Source organism: Limanda limanda, chromosome 5 (assembly GCF_963576545.1).
Source record: "Limanda limanda chromosome 5, fLimLim1.1, whole genome shotgun sequence".
Taxonomy (NCBI): domain Eukaryota; kingdom Metazoa; phylum Chordata; class Actinopteri; order Pleuronectiformes; family Pleuronectidae; genus Limanda; species Limanda limanda.
In genome coordinates, this window is record NC_083640.1 from 7704798 (window position 1) to 7727943 (window position 23146).

Here is a 23146-nt window from a genome sequence, read left to right on the forward strand (position 1 = left end):
CAAGTGGTTACAGAGGCAGAATTGCAGGGCAATAACACTGAGATATATAGTTTTGTACTGGCCTTCCAATATTTCTAAGTTGATATATTGGCCAGGATCTAAGAAAACAGCGATTCCTTGGAGAGAACACTTCCCGCATAAATTTATACCTGTTAGTGTTTTATATTTTCTCCTCTTTCAAGCACGGCCTTATAGCCGAGGTAATGCATGACCTCTGAAGTCTAAAGAGTTTTCAATTTGACAGAATATACTTTGAAACAAAGGAGTTGGTCTGTTGGTCCATCTCATTAGTTTAGACTGAAAAATCTGCTGGATAGATTTCCACAAATTATTTTACTATAATGATTCATGATTTCTATGAATCATCCAACTAACTTTCCTCCAGCATCATTAGAGGTGAAGTTTGACTATCCGTTAACGCATCAATTGGATGCATTGGCAAATCTCAAATTTGTCTAAATCAGGGGGCCACACACGGGCCACAATTTACACGGAGGCGCAGTTAAATGTCCAACATATGTCTATCTATCTATGCACAATTCCTGATTCAGTCATTTCTGTTGGCTCTACAGCTTTGAGCAAAGCCACGCATCATTGAAAGAAATAGAACTTAACAAATGTTCATGTTTATTGTTTGTCTTGTTAGTAAGTAACTAACAAGACCGTTACTAACATTTTTTATATGGAACAAATAAGACTCCTGGCAGGAAAGGGGTACTTCAGGGTCCAATCAGATCTCAGTGTCCTCTGGCCCCATCACAGCATCCGCCCCTATTTGGATGGAGTGGCGCTGTGGTCCAGTCAGTCGTTGTCGTCATCATGGTTTCCTAATGATTTTGGTGATCTTTTGACTTCTCTACTGCCATCATCGGGTCTAAAAGGGATTGAAATGCATTTGGCTCAGAGCACGCTGTGCCTCAGTATCACCACACAGGCAGTGGAAGGTGCTGAGGGGGTTGTAGGAAATCTGCTGGTCAGAGGCTGTAACTGCAAGGCTAAATAATTTACTTTAATTGCATTTTAGCATAGGAGCAGGCCTGACAGCCAACAAACAATAAATAATACAAAATTAAGTTGCATTTTTAATCAGTGACATTGACATTTACTGACATTAATTACAATTACATTCTTTAAATATTTATTAGCTTAGAATTAACAAAAAACGAAGTTGTTTGTATGTCCTTGAGTAAGACCATTATCCATCCTCCACGTCAAACAATTTTGTCTCCTCCCCGTCCAATCTCAATTACTTTTCATGGGCATGTTGTAGTCAAACATAATCCACAGAATGTTAAGCTGCTTGTAATTGTATTACAGTCTTACCTGTGTAATGAGAAACCAGGAGACGCTCCCTAAGATGTTGCTCCAGTAATTGGAGGATTAGGAGGTATCATTACATGTTAATTAAGATAAGCTAATGCAGATACAATGTTTAAGAGAATGGCCATGCAGACAAATCGCCCATCTCTACATAATAATCACCGGCATTTACATAGACCTAATTAATCTATCTGAGCTGTCTTTGTTGCACGCCCTCCTGGAGCTTGTTCTACAACACACAGGACAGAGTTTGGACAAGAGACAAGTTGTTTAACTCAGGGTTGATCTGTTAATAACATTCTACACCAATGAAGTCACTCTGAGGATATGAGCTATGGAAAGAAAAACACATGTCGGGCTTCTCACAATCTCTTGTTCCAGAAAATGTGCTGTCTCGTCATTTGAAATACTGTGTTCTGCGGGGGGGCTGTGGACACAGCGGCAGGTTAAGGCTGTTCACTCAGACAGATGATCTGTGAAATAAGCAACCGTAAAATGCTTTAACAGTGTACATCTTTCCGGATTTATGGCATCAACCTTGGTTATTATGTGCAGGCCCCGTGGTTTAGAGCATCTTATTTGTCCAGAATGGGGCTTGACTCCCATATAACTGTACAGGTATCAAGATAAATCTTCCTCGGCCACAGTGAGCAGGACCATTCGTGCCAGGTGTATCGTGGTAGCCCTCTGACCTTCTATTGTTTTCCAGCAGATAGAAAAATGCCCTGACCTGCCTGAGAGCAGTGGCTGATACGCTGCTCCCCTGTGTCTGCTTGTCCTCCTGAGCCGATTTATCTAAATGACATGGTTGGGCACTCACCGCGTGTTTGCAGAGGGACTTTGCTATTGTATTTGTTTAATACTTTTCAGTCTGATGTTTTTTGCAGTGCATCTGTTTATGCTGGTGTGTGTGTGTGTGAGTTTGTGTTTATATCAGCTTGTAGGCATCAAACCCAAGTACCCACTGGTATTATAGGGACATACCAGGGTCTACTCAAAGCTAACAGTCTAAGGCTTTATAATAGGGATGGGTTAAATTAGCTTATTTATTTAAAAATCTCTCTTCACCTTTTCTATTCAGTTGACTCTTGTGTTTTTAGTTCAAATCGTCACAATCTCAATCAGCCAATCACGTATTTGTTGTCAACTTTTAAAATTGCATCATTCCTCCTCCCCAGTCAACTCACGTCTCCATAACCAGAGCCTTGCTGATTCCACTGATCATCTCATAGCGATCCTCAGCAGCGAAATCCATGTATAGCTTATTCCCCTATGTTGCCAAAAACTATTAATAACACATCACACACACACAGTTTATTTTCCTCCTTCACAATGACCACTAGCATTGCAGTTTATTTTGTGTCTGCAGCAAATAAACTGGCTGCTGTGAATATGCTCTGGAACATCAAGTATATATTAATCCAAAGCTAAAAATAGTCTACACCAAATGCACTATTAACTTCTATTAGCACCTTAGTGCTTCCACTGACAAGGTAGTTAAATCTTAGCTAAGAAATTGACATGTACATTTTATATTTTAATGTTTTCATGGGATTTATACTCAATAAGTATATAGACTAAAGGTAGTTTTATCTTGTAAGGTAAGAAATTGATGTAGTTAGAGCCCCAAGGATAGGAAGACAAATAACTGTGTGTGTGTGTTTGCTTGTGCGTGTGTGTGTGTTTGCTTGTGCGTGTGTGTTCTGTGCAGGTGGGAGATTGTGTTTACAAGACGTACTGTAGATTTTGCACAAGGTTTCTGAGCAGTATTGAAATTGGTGCTCCACGGCTCCGTCTGTAGAAATGGCCAAAACCAGAAAGTAGAGCTGACCTTGTCCACTGCCCTTTCGTTCCTCTGCAGCAGCGTGTTTGTGCATGATTAGTTGCTGTAAAGCTACTGTGAACTGATTTTGAGTGAATTCAAAGGAAGCAACATAAATCAAGCAGCAAATAATCATTTGGAAATTGCAAATACAGATCTGGCACACTAGGACCACAGGGAGCCCAGCCAACCATTGGTGAGAGTTTGTTGGTCTCACATCATCAGTTTAATTAAAAATCCATTTAAGATGGCGGCCTGGGGAGGGTTTTTTCTTTTCCTTTCAGGGAAGGTAAGACTTGTAGCCGACAAACTGGGGTTACCTCGTTCCACAAATTGAAGGAAACACAATCATTATATCTGCTGTGCCACATCCCAGCAGGCATGAACACGTCTAAAACTAGGGCCCGAGGGGGGGAAGACGGTAGATCTTTAATGGGATGCTTCGCTGTTCCTACCTGAGGAGGCTGAAGCCACCGACGATGGTCACAGACAGAGAGTCACAGTGGTGTTTTAATTACACAGGACCCTCCATCAATCATGCCCCTTGTGGCTGACAGTTAAATCCCTCCCAGACCAGGCTGCACCGGCTCGCCTCGTCCTTCACAGTCCAAAGGCTGAACACAGCAGCCTCAGTCCCAGCACACACTGCACAGACCCACTTCAACTGCCTGCAGCCTCTGATACAGGAGAAGGGAAATCACACAGGAGACGGCCGGTCGCTCCACGGAAAGGAAAGTAGAAACATATTAGGACAGAGAAGACGCAGAGACCAAGGGGAGTGAGGCTTTCTCATCTGTGTGTGTGCATCCGTATTTACTGAGCTGAGGTCTTCATGGATTTTATGCAGTTCAACTATTGATAGGTGAATTTAATAAGTGATGACAGGCAGATTTGGTTGGTTCCATTCTAAGATAAGTTCCAGCTGGCTGTAGCTTCATACACACATGAGGTGACGTGATGTGTTTTGTCGATCTTCTCATCTAAATCTTGCAAAACAGTGAATAACCTCAGTTCCCACAGTGCCAATCTACACCGGTTTTATCTTAAAGTTTGGGTTGGTGAGCGTGGAAAAGCTGAGAAGAGCAGGCTGCACTGAAAACATGCAACCGCTACGTTAACCCTTCAAATCAACCCCTTACGACAAAATGACACCCCCAAAACACCTGAACGTGCACACAACTGTTGGAAGCTGACTCGAGGAGCTCGATTGACATTATCATGTCTGAATCACCTTTAAGAAAACACCTAACATTATCATGATGAACCTTAACAATTAACATGGCTATTATTAGGACTCATGTCATTAGTAGTAACATGTTAGCAAGGGGAATTCTTTAATTGAAAATTCAATTGATGTCATAACTTATCACTGGCTAGCCACCAGGAACTGCCTCTTTTAATGTTTGTTACCTGGCAACGCTTAAACATCAACTCATTATTTTCCGCAAATTGACCAACGTGAGGTTTACTTTGGCCTAATGTAAGTTTTTTTGCATGTTAGAATTTCCATAATGAGAGATTTGTTGGCTCTGACTCAGAGTATAATCCTGAGCCAAGTACATCATCCAAACACATTTTGGTTCTAGCATTTCAAACCTTCTTTTCGTGCTTTGTTTTTCAGTGGAAGCCTTTGTCTGTAGTAGAACTCGGAAGTTTGGCTGCACTTTTTCTGCCACTTTTACATGACTCGATCATTAACTTCTAAATATTGTCTCGGCTTCAGCTTGTGAAGACTCCTGTCAAGTGGATTGAGAGCATTGGCAGGGTGCAGACAACTTTACTTATTGATGGCTATCAGGACGTGAGGAGGAATTCAACAATTACAATCAGAAGTGTTTCCCATACAACTGACCAACCCTACCTTTAATACCTGGCTTGTTATCTCTCTATCTGAACTCTACTTGTTATTTTTTGTTATATTAATTTGGTGTTCTGGCTCAGCAAGCAGCAAACCTGAAGCAGAACCCTTGAAGTAGAAACACACTTGAACTAATTAAATTAAAGTGTAAAAGCTAAGTAAACTTTCTGGAGGAGCTCCATTCACTGCTCACTGTTGACATAACTGAATTGATCTTAATCTTAATTTGCAATTACACTTGAGGTAGTACTACCAATGCTGCCACACTACAGCAACAGTTTACATACTGTGAATATTTATCTGCTTGATGGAAAATAATAGAACGAAAAGAAAAGAAAAAAAACGTAATCAGCCACCACCACTGTGATAATAACATTCACTGAGCAAATTGAAATTTTTCAGCCGACTGCCTTTTGTTTAGGAAGTTTTCAGAGATGATTATTGTTTGTGCAATTATCTCAATAATAAATGATCCATTTCCAAAAACAAAAACATTTTCCACCTTGCCCGTAATTATCTCTCTTTGTATCTTCACGATCCCCGGGAGATGGAGAGCACATTACAACCCGGCTTGTCCATCATTAAGCTTCTCCTCCAAGCTCCGGGACAGAGGTTAACGAGACATTAATTGGCATTTCCTTCAAAGCTCACAAAACTTTAAACTGGGGGGTGGTGGCAGAAGGAAATGGCACATTACCATGTTGTTCAGCCATTTATTTAAAAGCCCCATCATCCGCTGGCTGTCATTTTAGTTGTTCTAACGGATGAGATGAGAATATTAATGACCACTGCCTCCCTCCACTGGCAAGCATTAAAAGCAATAACATATTGTGTTGTGGCATGTGGGTAAATTGCTCATAAAATACTTAGATACAAGATACAAAGGTGAATGTTTAATTGGTCTTTCTTTAGTGACCCACACTTCTCAGCTAACCTCGAGACACGAGACAAGAATAGCTTTACGATCAATAAAAGGATGATACAGGCTTTTGACATTATTGTGTATTCCTTAAATGTTATGAAAATACAATATACAGAGCAACAATACAATGCTTTGGAGACTGTTTGGTATATACATGACAGGTCTTCTGGCGTGTTAAGGAGGATGAGAATGACCTGGAAAGTTGTGCCTTTTCTTTTTCCTCAACAACATGCACACGTTTCACTTGGCTTGCTTTGGCCTTTCCAGAACTCTTCCACAGAATAAGGATCTGGCGTAAGAAATTAATATTCAAAAATGTTACAAAACTTCCAAAACCATTTAATGTGCACACACACACATTCAGAACATCTATCTAGTTATGTCACTGCTCTTTTTTAAAATCTACATGTTTGAATATCACAGGTCATAGTTGCTGCAGATCCTGGGACCATTACTTGAATTCTACCTAAACCCTGTCGTAATAAAACAATGATAAAAAGGTTATCATCTGATCAACAAATGGAAAGAACAGAATCACCTCATGTCCTCATTCTTTGACAAACAGAATTTTACTTTAGTGATTCACCCTCAGTCACTTGTGGAATCAAGACAGTCCTCTTGAAGGTGATGACCCTTTGGCAGTTTGGGGTGATTCTGAAGTTGTTTTCTTCCTCTTTCACTTGTTTAGGGGTCTGGTTTCTATCCAGACCACTTTCCTCTGAAAGGCATAAGGGTGAGTTTGTCACAATCGCACATAGAACATTATGCCACCTCTTTGAAAGCACTGTCATTTAACCTTTCCATGTAATTGCGCAACTCCTTGGAGTCTCCCAGCTCCACGTCCTGGCACACCCACTTAATGTCCTGGCAGTGGCTTCCCGTCAGTGTGTTCACAGTGGGGTAGCTACTGTCCGAGGGAATGGTGGTGAACGTGCTGAACTTGACACGCTTCCTCTTGGTGGTGGGTGAGTCTCCTTTGCTGTCCTTGACCATGCAGCCTGTGTCTGCTGTCCGGTGCACTTGGCCCTGCACGCTCTTCTGGGCGGAGCCTCCATTCAGCAAGTGGCTGCCTTCCTCGAGGCCACTGCTCGAGTCCATCATAGAAGTCTGCTCCTCCTGTTGTGGCGACAGGCTGACTTGGCTCTCTAGCAGCTCCGCCTCATTCCCCAACCACACCCAGTCGTGGGCATGGTTCATGTTTTCCTGTCCCTCAATGGATAGCTCTTTGTGACGGTATTTCAGGGTATAGGAGATGCAATTGATGAGAAAGACCAAGATAGCAAGACAGAAGACACCCAGCAGGGCATACATGCCAATTTCGAGGTCTGTCAGTCCGCGAGCAGTCTGGATGAGGTCATCGTCCATATTGCGGCCACGGGGCAGGTCCACTTGCGCAGGGAAGTCTGCAAAGTCAATTGGTATGTCCTGGCTACCATCATCTGATAGTTTATCCCCATTGGGCCGGCGAATTATCGCGCTTCTAGTGGTGGTGGCTTTCCTCAACACCCCGTCCTCCAAGTCGGAGATGGAGCTGCCGTAGTAGTGGGTGTTGAGTCCGGTCCTGTCCTGGGAGGGGGAGAGCCTGCCTCTGTTGTCCATATCGTCTCCATCGGGGCCATAGTCGCTGTTGCCTGCCCTCGAGCTGCCACTGTGACCAAACTTCACCCTGATGTTACAGTTGCCCGCTGCCAGGATGCTGCGGCGCTTGAACTTCTGGCAAACTTCACACACAGTCATTTCCACTCTGACCAGAAGGCCTTGACCCTCTGCCTCAGTCACTATGACTGGCCACTTCCACGAGGGGTCCTGCTGCACTGTCACCACCTCCTCGTCTAGAGAGGTGGCTGTCAGGACAAAAAATTCTGAATTGTACAGGTCGAGAGGAGCCAGTGAGCCGTCGCTGAACTGGAGCCAGGCACTGATTAGGGCCTCCTATGGACACACACACACACACAAAATACAATACAGTATTTTAGAGAAAAAGAGAAAATAGTCTCTGACACAAAGATAACATGTTGTGCTTCCATATTACAAAGCAATGGAAATTACAGCGTAAAAGCACTGTGTCGAGCCTCATTTCATAGAAAGGATTTCCTTTTACAGCACTGGCTCTGAATTTGCACTGGTTCTTTGTTTGGTGGTTACAGCATCAAGCAGATGTTCCTCAGGTACATTGGTTTGTATTTTCTCTCCACAGTGTTTTGAATTGGTAAAAATGAAGCACTGATTATTTCCATTCACTGTTCCCTTTGTCAGTGCAACATCGGTACATACAGTTCACTATGTATGGAAATTTCTGCTGTAAGTCCGCATTTGTAAGTCGAATACAAACTGACTAAGAGGGGTGGTTGTGCTATCTCAGCTGCTGCTCTGTCTACGATAAGAGGGATACAGATTCAGAGATATGTGCAGAAGATCAGACGGCGACATTAAATGTTGTTCACGGGGATGAGGATTTGCTGTACAGTCGGCCTCTTACGGCTTTCTCATATTTCATTTCTTAAAGTTGCTTAAGGACAAATCCCCCATGCCCCCTAATTACTGACACCAGAGGACTTCCAGTGCAGTGCCGCCTGATTCTCTTCATCTGCATATGGAGATAGGTCAGATAACTGTGCTCACCCCATCCTTCCTTTCTTTGAGGAAGTGGCAGAAGAGGAATGTAAAAAAGGAACAGTGGTAAGGGAGCTTGATGGGCAGATCAAAGAGGCCACAATGAGAGTAGCCGGGGCGAAGGAGAACGTGACAGAGCGGCTAAGTTTGGTCACCAAGACATATTTTTGCTGTTTTGTGTCTCCTTTGCATGTTCCGTCATTAAGCTTCTGTTACTATTAGTTGCCTGGGGAAACGTTCCCTGTCACACTCTGGCTTTTCAAGCCTCGGAGTTAAGAGGGTTAGGGATGGTGTGGAACAAACAAATAGACACGTGTACACCAGCACATGCACACTCCTGGCGTTCTTTGATTATGAAATTGCTCATTCATGGACCTTGATAGTGTGAAATGGAATCTGGAAGAATGACTTTTTGTCTCTGCACAGTAATCAAGGCTGCAGAATGCACAGTTTTGGTTTCAGCAGATGTATAAAATTGAATTGTTTCTTTCATCAAATGGCTATCAAACCATAGAGAGGTGTAAAACAAATAAAAACGAGATAATGTTTTCTTAGTTTCTTTCAATCGCATTAGCTCAGAAGATATGAGGTCTTCATATTTAGCTTTGGTGGCTAAGAGAGACTTATACCATCAAGCAAAACCCTTTTGTTTCCCATTTTTGTTTCAAAATGTATTTGAGCACTCTTGTACCGACCTGCTTGGGGCTCTGCAGAACCTCCTGTGTGTTGGTGGTGGCCAGGATGGCTCTGTTGCTTCCTGGACTGAGCTGCAGGCTCATGGAGAGCCCCGTCACCAGCTGGACCCCCAGCTCTGTGATGGTGACTTTGTCGTCCACCACCGTCACAGTCTTCTCTGCCAGGATGGAGTCTGACAGAGGAGACAATACCTAGCAGGTGGAAAAGAAAGACAGTGAGGCAAGGAGGGGAAGATTCGAACATTAAAAAGGAATTTTAAAAGGAAAAGCTGCGGAATTTGGATTTTATTTCCACAATATTTCTCTCAAATACATCGTTGACAGCTGTAACCTGTGACTGTCTAGTATATGATCAATTACTGCAGTGCTCATGAAAGCTTTTTCATATGCTACTTTAAACACTCAGGGTTGGGAAGGTCGGTCCCAGGAGAAATTAGCAGTGACAGCAACCGCAACTGAGCATAGAAACAGAGAACTACCTATAGAAACTTCATCAACAGAAACTCAGAGCAGAAATGAATCAGCAGTGGTCACGCTGCTTGATTGACATTGAGATTCCTTGTAAGTGGGGAAGTAAAAATACCACATCAATGATCACTGAGCAGCGAGGACATCAGCGACATGAAAAAAGCGGATTACCGGCGGGTTATAGGCGATTTAAGAAAGTGTCTCTTCAAGTGATTCATCTAGCATAAAAGACTCACCAGCCCCCTCACAATATGCAAAACCATTTATTCAGGCTATGTGGATCAAACAACAACTGCACTTGGCTGCCCCTGAACCCCCATACTTCCTGTAGGTAAGAATCCATTCCCTTTGATTAATGTGGGATATATAGAGGAGAGGCACACTTTAACCCGAAAACTGAAGCAGGAACTAACTAGCTAACTGTGTTTATGATGAGTACCACCAGAGGGATGTGTGGCTTTCTCTGCGTGCAATCATCTTCTGCAATCATCAGTCTGCACGGCACGTGGCGCGCCTGTCCGACCTTTTGCGCTCACAAATGTTTTCCAGTTTGGTGCTTCGTCTGTGAGTTGTTTTTTTTTGCAGAGGTGAAGACACATCTGCAGGCAGGCAAACAGATGAGTCCCTGGCAGCAGGAAGCAGATCCCACTCACACAGATGTCATTAGGACACTGGTATTCATCCAGTTAGCCTGAAGAGTTTGACAACCCAGAGCGCTGAGAGCGAGGAGCCGCTCACTGCTGAGAGCCCGCAGCGACGCCTGTGACACACCAGTAAGCACCTGTCTGCTCCTGACAAAAGGAAAATTCTAGTCAAACTGCTGCCATGACATCGGCATCTGGTTTCGTCCCTGGAATCAACAACATGCTCACGCCCCTGCAGTATAAAATTAGAACACACTGTATATTTGTGTCGACATAATAATGTACTAGAGTGAGGTGGAATTATGTATATTAATAAAATAACTCTGCCTCACGGTGGTTTTCATAATTCAGATAATTTAAACGTGGGTGATATTTTAAACTAAAATAATGACTGTATTAGTTTCAAAACATTCAAATAATTACCTCATTATGTTCTGTCATTACTGACACAGAGCTTTGCCAAGAGCATTGGCAGCCTCCACCGCGCTCTGCAGTGCATTTTACATTGTGTGTCATCATATTTTGGGACAAACCTCAGGAATAACGTTGACGTGATGAGATAAGAAGCAGGCACTGATCCTCCAGCCTTAATATGACAGGGTTTTTTAAAGACTTTTTTTCATGTTCACCACAAACCTAGCTGTTACGCTGACTTCTCATTTGGTCAATTCAGCCAAGTGTCGAGCTTTTAGAAAACGGAAGTACAGAAAAAAGACAGGCACCTTTAAAAATGTAAAATGCTCCAGTGATACTGACTATTAGGACTGCGCAATAAAACAATGTCAATAATGATTTCCATTTAATTGTCATTAATATGAAACAAGTTTTTTTTTAAGGGTAGTTAAAATATAATAATAGCACAAATAAGACATTTATTGTGATAATTACAGATTTATATCATTTTTGGCCATAATTCACAGCCCTACTCAGTATATAATTATTATTATTAATATTATTATGGAAAAGAAATTGTAACATGTTGATACACACAAACACAACCTGAAGCTATAATGTTACGTATTTAAAAATCTATATTGAATTTGCTATGACTGCTTTTGTGCTTTTTCATTGAATGTAATGTAATAACTCCATTATTCAGTTTTAAATATCTTTTTGTACGGACAAATATGGGACGTTGGGTTGAACCAGTTCTATCGACTCATATCTGAATGTGTATTAAAATATTATGCTGCTCACAGTAAAAAATATTGATGTATTCGCGAATTAATAGACATTCTTTTCAGTTTTATGAGCTCCCAGCTCTGCTTCACTGTTGTCAACGTGTTCTGATTCCCAGGTAGAGGGAGAAGGACAAGTGGCTGGACCCTTTTTGAGACATGGACCTTATTTGGGAGGCTGTGGCACAAGTGGAATGTTATAATTAATAGCGTTCCTTTATTCTCCAAAATTCTGTATCAACAAGGCCACTAGCAAGAGTGCCTTGTTATTTACGTCTGCTATTTAGGTCCGCTCATCTTTTTCCCTTCTTCGTCTGACTGATGCCAGCAATAACCTTGATGAGTAGAGTCTCACAACTCAAAATTGCTACTGAAATGATGGCCAACAATAAATGGGAAAAAGTTCTAGTATTGCACTCGGTAGAGCGCATACCTGCACTGCGGCTCAACACTTTTCTTAAATTCAATAAAACTGCATCAGTTCCCTTAATATGCTTGATTTTATTCCATCAAGATCCAGCAATTATTTGTGAAAATGTGAAAATATTTAAATCCGGTATTCGCCGCTTTTTCTAAATTTGCCCCACAATCTAATGGTTTCTTTCTTTGCCAGCGTCCTATCATTTCGGCGAGTTTCATAGAAATTCGTTGAGTAGCTTTTGAGTTATAACTGACAATCCAACAACCCAACCAATGGACAGAGGCAAAAACATCCATCAAACACATCTCCTTACAGTGGTACAACACCAATTGTTAACATTTAAAGGGCCAGTGTGAAAGTTTTAGGTGAAATGGATTTATCGGCAGAAATTGATTAAAAAATAATCCTAGATATGTTTCCACTAGTGTTTTATATAAAATGTACAAACGCTAGAATGGGCCCTTTATATTGATGTACTTTATATTTATTTTGGGAGTGGGTCCTCTCTAAGGAGGCCGCCATGTTTTTTTTCCAGTAACCCAGACCTTTTTTTGAGTTTTTATGACAACTGAAGGTTACCACAGGTTCTCTTTCATGTTTGGAAGGTGGGGTTTGAGCTGAGGGGTGTTCAGCTGTAACATGCAACTAGCTCAACTAGATGTCACTGAATTCTACACACTGAACCTTTAAAGAAACACTGCCTGTTTAAGGTGGATACATGGTCTACCTGGATTGTGGTCATCCCCACGTCGAGTCCCCTGAGTATCCTCCTGTCCAGCAGCTGTGCAATCTGTGGGTCCTCTACCTTCAGGAAGTCCCACACCAGCTCCGTTATGTCCACCTGCCAATCGGTTCCCAGCATGAAGCTCGGCTGACCTCGGGGATCTGCTGACTCCCCTACAAAATGGGTGAGGACTCGAACCATGGCGTGCTGGTACTGCAGAGTGCAGCTTCGTCCTCGTCTGTCTTCATCGTCCTCGTCGTCGCTGTCCCGTGCGGACCTGACAATAAAAAGAAAAAGACGACCCTCATAAATTCTGGTGGTTGGTCTAGACTGAAATATCTCACCCAACTACTTAGTGGTTTGATAAATTGCCAATGAAATTCAGTATGGACATTAATAGTCCCCAGTGGATGAATCCTGAGGACTTTGCCGCCAACATGAGAAGAAATGTCTTGACAACTATTACCATGAAATTTCATACATGCATTGATTTTTTCCTCGGGCTGAACTGTAGTAACTTTGGTTGTTCCCTGATGCTCCATCTAAATACTTATCGCCCAAGTCCTGCAGCACTAGAGACTTTCCCTTCAGCCTCAGCTGTACTTTGGGTTTTCTGTAAATTCTGCATTGACGTGCAGTTTGTTGTATTTTTAGCAGCGTCCCCACTTCAACCGACCTCTGCCAGATGGACTCTCACTCAGCAGAGTAACTTATACAGGGATGTTTACCTGACAAGGATCCAGTAATGAACAGTCCAGCATATGGCTAACCATTTTCCTCCTTCAGCGACTCTCCTTCTCCATCAAGAAGCACCGGGTCTGGAATGTGAATGTGCACACGTCTCCCTACTGCTTTACTTAATAGCTTCCGTGATCGCTCTGCTGCTAGCAAATCTAATTTTATTACTGAAGGCAACAAATCAGCCAACAGAGACTCAGCTCTTCCTCACCATTAAAACTGCTTGGAGAATGACAAACTAGGTTTAAATGGTTACAGCTGCAAAGTCATTAGATTTGGTCCATAACTGTTCTTTTTTAAAATTTTGCTTCAACAAACAGCTCTATAAAAATGACAGAGATGTAGAGAAAGTGTTCGAATGCTTGATCCGGGAGAAGAAGCGCTGTTGCAGTTCTTCAGTCTCACTGGGACACAGTTGGGATTCTTCCACACAGAAAAAGTGCTTTGTCAACAAAACCTCTAATCATACACTGTAGTATGAACGTAAAGAGCTGCCACTTTGTCTAATCATCGTCATTTGTTCCTCTGTCTCTAAAACAAACACACAAGCAAAGGTTGTGGTAATGATAAACGGGAAGAAGAAAACAAATTCATCTCTTGAAGGAGTTTTCCTGCGATTATCCGCTCGACTTTCTGACGGAATCCCCAGAGAAACCTGACTCCTCGTGAAGCGGTGGGAGTAAGATGTTGGCAGCGCGCTCCAGAGAAAAGCGACCAGTACCGTGAGGAGCAGAGTTGTGGAGTTTAAAACCTTTGCTGGTCAATTTCACATTCAACAGACACTTATTCCCAGGAATAATTACTCTAAAGTTGTTTTACTGACACTGTTTCACTTTCTTTCCTTTACTTGCTGTGCCCCTGAAACCTTCACATCAAAGTACGTATATACAGCATGGAATATTCATGACTGAGGAGGCAACAAGTTCTGTTGTAATCTGTTCTATTAGGACTGTGTGGGTGGAGCTTGATCAGATTCGATTGACGGTGAACAAACAACTCGTAAGATTTTCATTCAGATGGTGTTAAATCCCGATTGGTGCACAGAACAGTGTGACATCACCATGTATTGACTCATTAGACTTTAGTTGAATGAACAGTGGTGTTCCTACAACACAGGACCTGGATGGATGTGTTCCGATCAGTTTGAAGAGCTGCTGTTTGTCCCTACAATGTATTTTTGTGTATTTTTATTTTAGATCAGTTATGTCGGAGTTTGCCCTTTATTTCACATCCAATACATTCTATGTATGGTCAATAGTGCTGCCTCCTCCAATCATGACTTTTATGTAATTTTCTACACAGAAATAAGAAACAGCATCAAATTCTCAGGTAAGGACGTGGTCATTTGAGTTCTTTTGATACTCTGAGTATTTGGGCTTCATCCACCAAAGGCACGTCAGCTGACTGTTCAGGATGGACCCCCCCTTCTTACCAAATGTCCATTGGGAAAGTCTACCCTCGACATTCAGAGAGGAAGCGCTAAAGCAAATGGTTGGATGGTAAAAAGAACTCACAGCTGCATGAATCTTGTTCACATACATTGTCTTCACCGGGAGAGGGACTCTTGTGAATCGTGAATTTTTGATCAAACATTTACAGTTCTTTTAAATCGCTGTTCTCTTTTCAAAAGTCCCTGTTCTCTATCTCTCTCCGTTGCTTTTAGAATCATAATGTGAGTTTTCTGAGCTTAAACTGAGTTTGTTGTTTAACGTCCCTGATGTTAAAAGGTTAAGTACTGACAAACTGACTTAATCAGTGTTTAAACAGCATATTTATGAGGACATTCATACATGCAGGTAATGGACAGAGGTAATGGATCCAGGAGTAAACAAGCTGACAGTGAGGTCCAACCGTTTCAGCTCCGGTATAAATCTGATATGCCAGTGCTTGTGCAGACATCTCTAAATCTAATCTGAGGCTAATTTAATAAACAAATCACTCTCAGCACGGAGAACAACCTGCACCATGAAGCACATTTATTCCTTCTTCATTCACTTTCAGGCCCAGCTCTGACTTCAGAGGAGATGCTGCATATTAATTTGTGTGTGTGTGTCTGTGTCATCCTTATTTTTGTTGTGTCCCCTGGATCGTACGCTGTATTTGTCTTGGCGTGATGCTGCATTTTATTTTCTGCTGCAGTAACATGATGAAGGTCATTTGGACAGAAATAGACAACGCTGCCTCTATATAAAGCAGCTCTGTCTGACATTGGTGTGTATTTAGTGTTTGTGTCTTGTAAGGAATTTGAGTACAGCTGTTTGTTTAACAGTAGAAAGTGAACACTCAGTATATGTGGTAAACACACACTTAAATCGAGTAGTAAAAGGTAACAGGGAGGGGATTTTGAAAGCATGACTAAACAAAGGGTGAAAAAGGAATGTCCACATATCTTGAAGATGTGTTAAATGAGTGGTGCATGGCCGAGTGCTCCGCCTACACTGAGGTTTGCTGTTAGCGAAGCCTCATCTTGTCCCTGATTTGACAGGACTTAGGCGAGGGAAGAGCGGAGCCATTCAGGAAGTGTCAGTCTGAAACCGTTTAAAAAGTACTTGTGCAATTATTCCTCAAACAGGCCTCTTTATTTCTCATTTCTCTCCCTGCGCCTAAGCTTGGCCGCTACTGTCGCTCACTGGTGCCCCCCCCCCCGTGGGCTCGTGGTGAGTGCACTGATGCCCATTCTCACCAGCAGCCGTAGCGCTATACTTTGCAAGGTCACGCCTGTTCCCCCCCTGATAAACAAAGACGGGTGGAAGACGGGGAGAAACAAAGCCTCCCGCCGCCCGTCAGCAGTCGTGCTGGCGTCCAAACTGACAAAACAACTTGGCTGTCCCGGCTGATAAAGGCAAACCAGCGCACAGCGGGGGAAAGCAACATCCTCGACAAGCCATGGCAATTGTCGAATGCTGTACCTCTGTCACTCAAAAAGGGCAGGGAGGAGGGGTAGGGATAATCAGAGTGGCCACACTGGTGCGTGGGATGACTGCAAGTCCAACCTCAACTTCTTTTTTTTTCCAGAAGTAATTACTGCAGGTAGTCTGATAGCTGCTCCATCATTTGATGGATTTCAACAGTTGCAGAGTAGCACTGCACAGCGGCGTTGGCAGAGGTGCTGCTGGTGATGAGGCCCCAGGGGAAGAGGACTGACCTCCAGACACCTCTAATAATGTTCTGTCCTACTGACGATTAAGAAGGGCACTGGCAGGCCACCTGAAGCCAGTCCTAATGACAATCCGTATTGCACAGGTCAGCCATTTTGTTATCAGCCAAGAACTGCCAGGCAGGAGCCAAATCAGGAGGAGACACATTGAGCGTTGTTCCGTCTCACGTCTCCACAGAATCTGATCTGAGGCTTGAAATCAGACACATCACCTGGAATAAATTCAGTTTGTTAACCTCTCTAACCCTCCGATGGTGGACAGTTGTCTCATTGACATTAACATGATGACACCATGAAAATCTAGAAGCACAATATTTTTATAGATTAAAAAAAGAACTTGTATCTACTAAAAAAAAAGTTGCAACAGCGTCCTGATGCAGTTTTATTGGATAAATGTAAAATGCACGGGAGTTGCACTTTCTCAGCAGATGACACAAAAAAAGTTGAATTGCACTCCTCCCATTAATCTTTTAGTTTATTACCTATATGTTTTTTTACCCATTTCTGTTTGTTTATTTGATAAAGCAAAACTTTTGTATGGGTGAGGAAAGATCCAAGATTTTTATGAATTTCAAGGCCTAACATTCCTCTTATGAAACCACATATTTTAAAGGATTTTGGATCTGCACCAGATTTTTTCAGAATTATGAATCTGAGAAATAAAAGAAAATGTTGAAAAATGTGTTATCTCAAAATGTAAAAAAAAAAGTGAAAAGAAATCCTTGATCTGCCCCCTAAAAAAAAATCACATGGAAACGGTTGCACGTAATCATACTTAAAAACAAACAAACAAAGATGGAGACATAACCTCCTTGGCAGAAGTAATATTAACCACATGAAAATGATTTTATACTTCTGGCATATATTTAAATAGATTAAGGACCTTTTGTTGAATAAGAGAGCAGGACACACTGTCACCCAGCACTGTCACTGACAGTCCCATGCGGTGCTGTACCTCTGACCGGGGGCCACGATGGGAACCCTCCACCCCTTGATCTGGCTGAGCTCCGTGTCTGACACCTCGATCTGGAGGGGGAGCCGAGGGAGCCACACGTTGAGCTCCAGCTGAGCACTCAGGTATCCGTAGGTGAAGTTCACCGTCATCTTCACCTTGCCCTTCATCTCCTTGCCATTTACGAAGACGTAGTCACACCTGTCTGACACCTGCGTGGGAGGAGAGGAGAGGGGGGAGGGATTAAGTGAGAGGCAGTGTAAGGTGAGCTCCTCTGACGGTTATGCTAGATGACTACACAGTCGATTGCACAGTGCAATATGCTGTACGGTGCACACTGCAGGACCGGGCCCCCTCCAAGTTGATTATAAGCCTTAACACTCCTGAGCTCTCGACTGATGCTGCATTCCTGTAACTACTTTGAACAAGATGAAAGCTTCTATATCTGCTCCACACTTGAGGAAGGAGGGAGGAGGGCAGCGAGGACATCTTTGAACCGGGGGGAAAACAGGTCGTGGTCTGCTCTTCTATTATAGTTCAGCCCACAGGCGGAAGAGAAGAGCCAACAGATGGAAACTAGCAAGATGAGAGCAGTTGTCTCTTGTTAAAACGACCAAACTCAAAGCCATCTGTTTCATTAATTGCTTTAGGAAGAGAGTGAGTGGGCCAATTTTGTGTTATTGAAAGACAACTCCTCGTCTCTCTCTTTGAAGCCCCCTATGTTCTTTCTCTTTGAACACTAGTGTAATTCTGCCCAACATCCAGAATCCTCTTTAAACTTCGTATGATATGGACATGAAACTATAAGCTATGAGGGGTATCTAACACACACACACACAGACACACAATTTATTTCTGTACATTTTCTTTTTCCTGTTTTCAGCATATTGCGGACTACTATGGAAATCCAAATGGAACTGTACAGTCTGGGGAAACGTATACTTTTTCTCCTTCCAATTTTTTTTCTTTCTCCACAGCGAGATAAAACCACACAACCATTCATCATGAAGTTGCGGCAGCATATCCTCTGTGACCAGGAAGAAAACTTTGTGCGAGACAGATTCTACATCTTTATGTGAGCTCCCTCTAGGGTCAGGCCGGCAGGAGAGTTTCTGTGGAAAATAGATTTGGTGGGTTTGTATAAATGAAAGAAGATATTTGCCTATTTCCCTGAAATGGCATCATACCCAGCACTGCATGTGTGTGTGTGTGTGGGAATGGACTAGTGGAGATTGTGGGAACCTGTGAGAAAGCCATCATCAAAGCAGACATGACAGATTCTCCATATTATCTCCTCTGTCAACAATCTTTCTTTAACCATTAAAGTAACACAGCAGCCTCTGCACCCACAAGTGGTAATAAATTCTGTTGAGCTCCGAGCCTGAGCGGTTAAGAGGTTTTCATGTACAGAAAACAAAGCCCATCAATCGCTTGACCGGCGCTCCACCGTGTAGTCCCACTCACTGAACTGAAACACGGCCAAACAGTGTTTATTCCTCATGACCCACAGCTTCTCTAACCTGAAGAACAAGCAAAGCAAAGTCTGTTTAGAAATCCTTGATAATTTAAAAGATTTCATCGCTGAATATTGGAGAAAAACTTATTTTTTTTACGTCTTCAAAGTCTTATAGTTAGAAATTACTCTTGAACTTGCTGGACATGATTCCAGCCTTTTAAACCAATGAGTATCATTCCGTTATGCACTTTTCATCAGAGATTGCACCCACTCACCAAAATTATATGGTGCAAGAATGTGCTTTTGTGCCGAGGAGGGGAATGACTTTCCTATTCCAAGTCAATGTACGATTCAAATTAATTGAAAGCTGCTATTTTTTTGCTATAATCATGTGCTAGGGTTTTAGTTGCCTATCCCTAACCCCCCCTTAAAGATAATTAACTTACCCTAACTGAATCTTTCCGTAACCAGTGGCAGAAAAAGACTCAGACCCTTTACTTGAGTAATAGAAAGGACATTTCAGAAATTCTAATAACGCATAGACCTGACATGTGACAAGTGGCCCAAAATAGACACTTTTGTACGGAGGCACAAGCTAAATGAAGGTTAGGGACTGGTTCAGTATTTAACGTTTCAGGGTCGTTTAAAAGTGAATCTTAGATACAAGATGACTCCACCAAGGCTAATGCCCTATCTCCCCATGTCAAAGCAATGTTTGCCATTAATTATTTAGATAGTGGTGGCCCATCATATTCTAAATTGTGCCGCCAAAGTTTTACTCTGTTGCTGCATTGTATAGCTGTGGGCAGAGTTATTTGCAGTGCCATTTGCCACATGCTGGGTCGCTCTAACGTCCATAAAGTTGTTACTATCCACGCAGGCAGTAAGACCTCATAGTTTCATCTGCAGTTGTGCGTGTATGCCATGCATTTCTCTATCAGCGAGAATGTTTCACTAGTAGTCTGTGTACCTCAGAATCTGTTGTGTGTGAGAGGAACTGCACTACTGCCAAATACTTAATTCATCCATCCTTTTATTAGGTTCTGCACCGAAAATGTAATGGGGTCTTTTCCAACCCATACTGCATCCTTACACTAAGTTACATGGTAATCCATCCAATCGCTTTTGTATAATGCTGCTGACTAACAGACAAACAGACAAACTAAAAAGAAACATAACCTTCTTTGTGGAGGTAATACATGTCGAACAAATGAAGTGGAGTAAAAAGCAGCATTCAAGTTCAAACTAACACAAGGTGCTGTTTTTAAATTCCACCCAACATCAATGCAGCAAGAGCAGTGGACTTTGTGTTTGTAAACTGTCCTGAACCAGAGGCAAGAATCTTTGTAAACCCCCGTGTGAAAGATACAATCCTGCTGCAGGGCATCCTTCAAGGCTACAGCCAACCGTCAGAACCCCGGGACTGCACATGTCCTGCATTCTCCCCACACACAGGATCAATGGATATTTGCTCTGTGGTATTACGGTCAATGAAAAGAGAGCAGTCATAGTAGCAGCTTGCTCACGTGCTGCTGCTACTATGACACTGAAGACGTAACAGGGATTGACAGAGTTGCCTAATGAAGCTTTTGAACATTTCTACAAGGGCGGCGTCGCTCCCCTGGCTACAGTCAGTCACCAAGCCGATTGGGCTCCGTCAGGGCTCCCAGTGTTAGAGTGTGTTTGAACTGATAAAGATGTCAGAGGAGTGCCTGCTCCTTATCAGCCCTCATTGTTCGTCTCTTTCTCTCTCGCTACACTCAGTCTGGCGAGACTCAAGTGCCTTTGACAGGCCCTTCATCTCAGACTTCTCTCACAAGTCGGGGCTCGACAACTTGTCTGACACGAGCATTAGGTTTGTATATAACACCTGGGCTCCATGAGAGATTCGCTGACCGACTGTGACAGGACTTATCAGTAAGAATGGATAAACAAATGCGTTTTTTCCTTTCTTATTTTTCCTCTCCACCGTCAGTTTACCTTTATTTGCGGTCGAAAAAGGAAAGTCTAAATGCCTGAGGGATTTATTAACATACAGCTCGGCTACAGTTTGTCCCATGCCAGGGAAATTAACTGCCTGCTGGCATTTCTTCAATCTATTCCCAAACAATCTCAGCAGAAACAATTATGGCAAACATGGCAGCTGACATCCAGCCATCAAAACACATTACACTGATGTGCTTACACCTCCCCGCTGTGTTGAATTATTGGCCAACATAGCTCCAAATCGATCATTTAACATATAAAGACACGTCCCACTCAATCAGCAACCCCCTTTTAACCCCTCATAACCTGCAGGATGTGCGCCCCGGCATTCTGATTCACATAGTATCATAAACGTCGAAGAGGATCCGCCGCCACATTAATCAGACACATTAGGCGGCTAACGGGAGAATACTTATGGAGGACATATGGCTGTCGCTGGATCTAGCCAAGGAAACTAACAACTCGCCAGACAGATAACATTCAAAGCAGATATGAGCAATGGGAGTAGGGAGCAAGAAGGTGGGCCGAGCCTGTCTCTGGCTTGTACACAAGAGTTGGCTTGACAGAAGCAATTTAGCAGCTCAGACTCCTCTGCATAAGCAACAGCGCTCACTTCAACGCACTGGGAATGTCTCTACATATTCTAATAGCCCTAGTTCGTGATAGCAGCGCTTGTAAGAGCCCACTCGGAGCATGACCTTGAGTAACTGCAGCTCATTGCTAATACTCAGGGAAACACATGAATACACAACGGTGTCCTGCGTTTGTGTTTCTGGTTTAGATGATGTTTCCTGTGTGAGCAACCGAAATACAGGTTTTTTTTGTTGTAGAATGTTTGGACCGTCTCAATATTAAAAGCCCTGACAGAAATTGGCCAATACATTTAAAGCTCATGTTAAATTAAAATTCACAGAAATATGTCATCATGGAAATAAAAGTCAATTATTCCATTTCTATTGAACTCAGTTTTTGAGAGATATATTTCTCTTTTGCTCCTTAGACTTGTTGTTTAACTTGTTACTAACTTATATCGTCTATTGTTTGGAGTTGTACATTGAGTAAAACGTTTTCCGAGCTGATAAAACAGCTGACTGAAGCTGTTCAAAGCAACACTGAGCAGTGGTCGAATTGGAAACCCCAAGTGAAAGATGCTGTAACGGATCCAAGGGAGGGGGCCACTTGCCCCAAGTGAACCTATTGGCCCCTGAAGTGCCCCTGTAGTAACTAGTCATTTACTAAGAAAACCAACAATAAATGTGACAATGTTTTTATTTTCTTAGCTGTTTTGAAGAACACAATTTATTTTCTAAAATATATTCAATGATGTGTGGCTTTACTCAAAGCTACAGAGCTAACAGTGAACAAGTAATTACTTAAATGTGCTCATTACTTATTCAGGAATTGAGCACGGATGTTGGAAATATAATCAGCCCCTCTGTGTAAATCGTGGCCCCTTTTTGGCCCCTGATTTTGAAAAATCTTAGAACCGCCACTGGCAAAGCGGCGTTAAGATTATGTGGGGCTTATATATGTGACATACATAAAAGTAAGGATGTGATCCATGGTTTAAAAAAATATTATAGACACTTAAAGTCTTTGAAAATGTCCTTATTGTTTTGCCACTACACGTGAAGCTGCAGAACGATTGTTCACGAAGTTCTGCTGTCCTCCTACACATGCTTTAACATGCCGCAACACAGCCAACACAGCAAACCTATCAACTGCCAAAAAGTCCAGAAAAATCTAAAGGTGCATATGAAGACAGAGCTTTATTCATACCTACACGTGCCGGACAAAATTTGTTCAAGCAACTCAGGCCTCCAAAGAGATTTTAAAGAAAAACACGTGACCTGAGGAATTACTTTCAAAAGATGCCACAAGTGAGTAGAAGCATCATTTAATGTTCAGGGTGATTCATTATTCAGATTCAATGTCACTCTGTGTTTATTTATCTTTACTTATTTATTAACTATTCCCTGGGTCATGATTAGAAAAAAACCTTCCCTGAGTAGGCACGCCGGATGAAAGCTCTGAACTACAGATCTCAGCAGCAGAGCTGTGGCTTTATTAAAACAGCTCTGACTGCAATTTAATTTCCCTCTGGAACTTACTTAGCCATCCCTTACTCACGCATCAGACATGATTAGGTGGATTGATGTGGAAAAATATGTTCCTCTTCTTTAGTTTTTGAT

General features: G+C 42.4%; 1 protein-coding gene across 1 annotated transcript in view; it reads right to left on the bottom strand.

Annotated features, from left to right (window-relative positions):
* Positions 1-6009: 6009 nt before the first annotated feature.
* The window catches only part of si:dkeyp-14d3.1 (transmembrane protein 132C), a 105644-nt gene continuing 88507 nt past the window's right edge, over positions 6010-23146 (bottom strand). The window contains exons 6-9 of the mRNA XM_061071046.1: positions 17516-17724; positions 12669-12942; positions 9231-9422; positions 6010-7854 (exon numbers count right to left, since the gene is read on the bottom strand). Coding sequence (XP_060927029.1) covers positions 6685-7854; positions 9231-9422; positions 12669-12942; positions 17516-17724 — 1845 coding nt within the window. The 3' untranslated portion in view covers positions 6010-6684. The remainder of the gene's footprint in view (positions 7855-9230; positions 9423-12668; positions 12943-17515; positions 17725-23146) is intronic.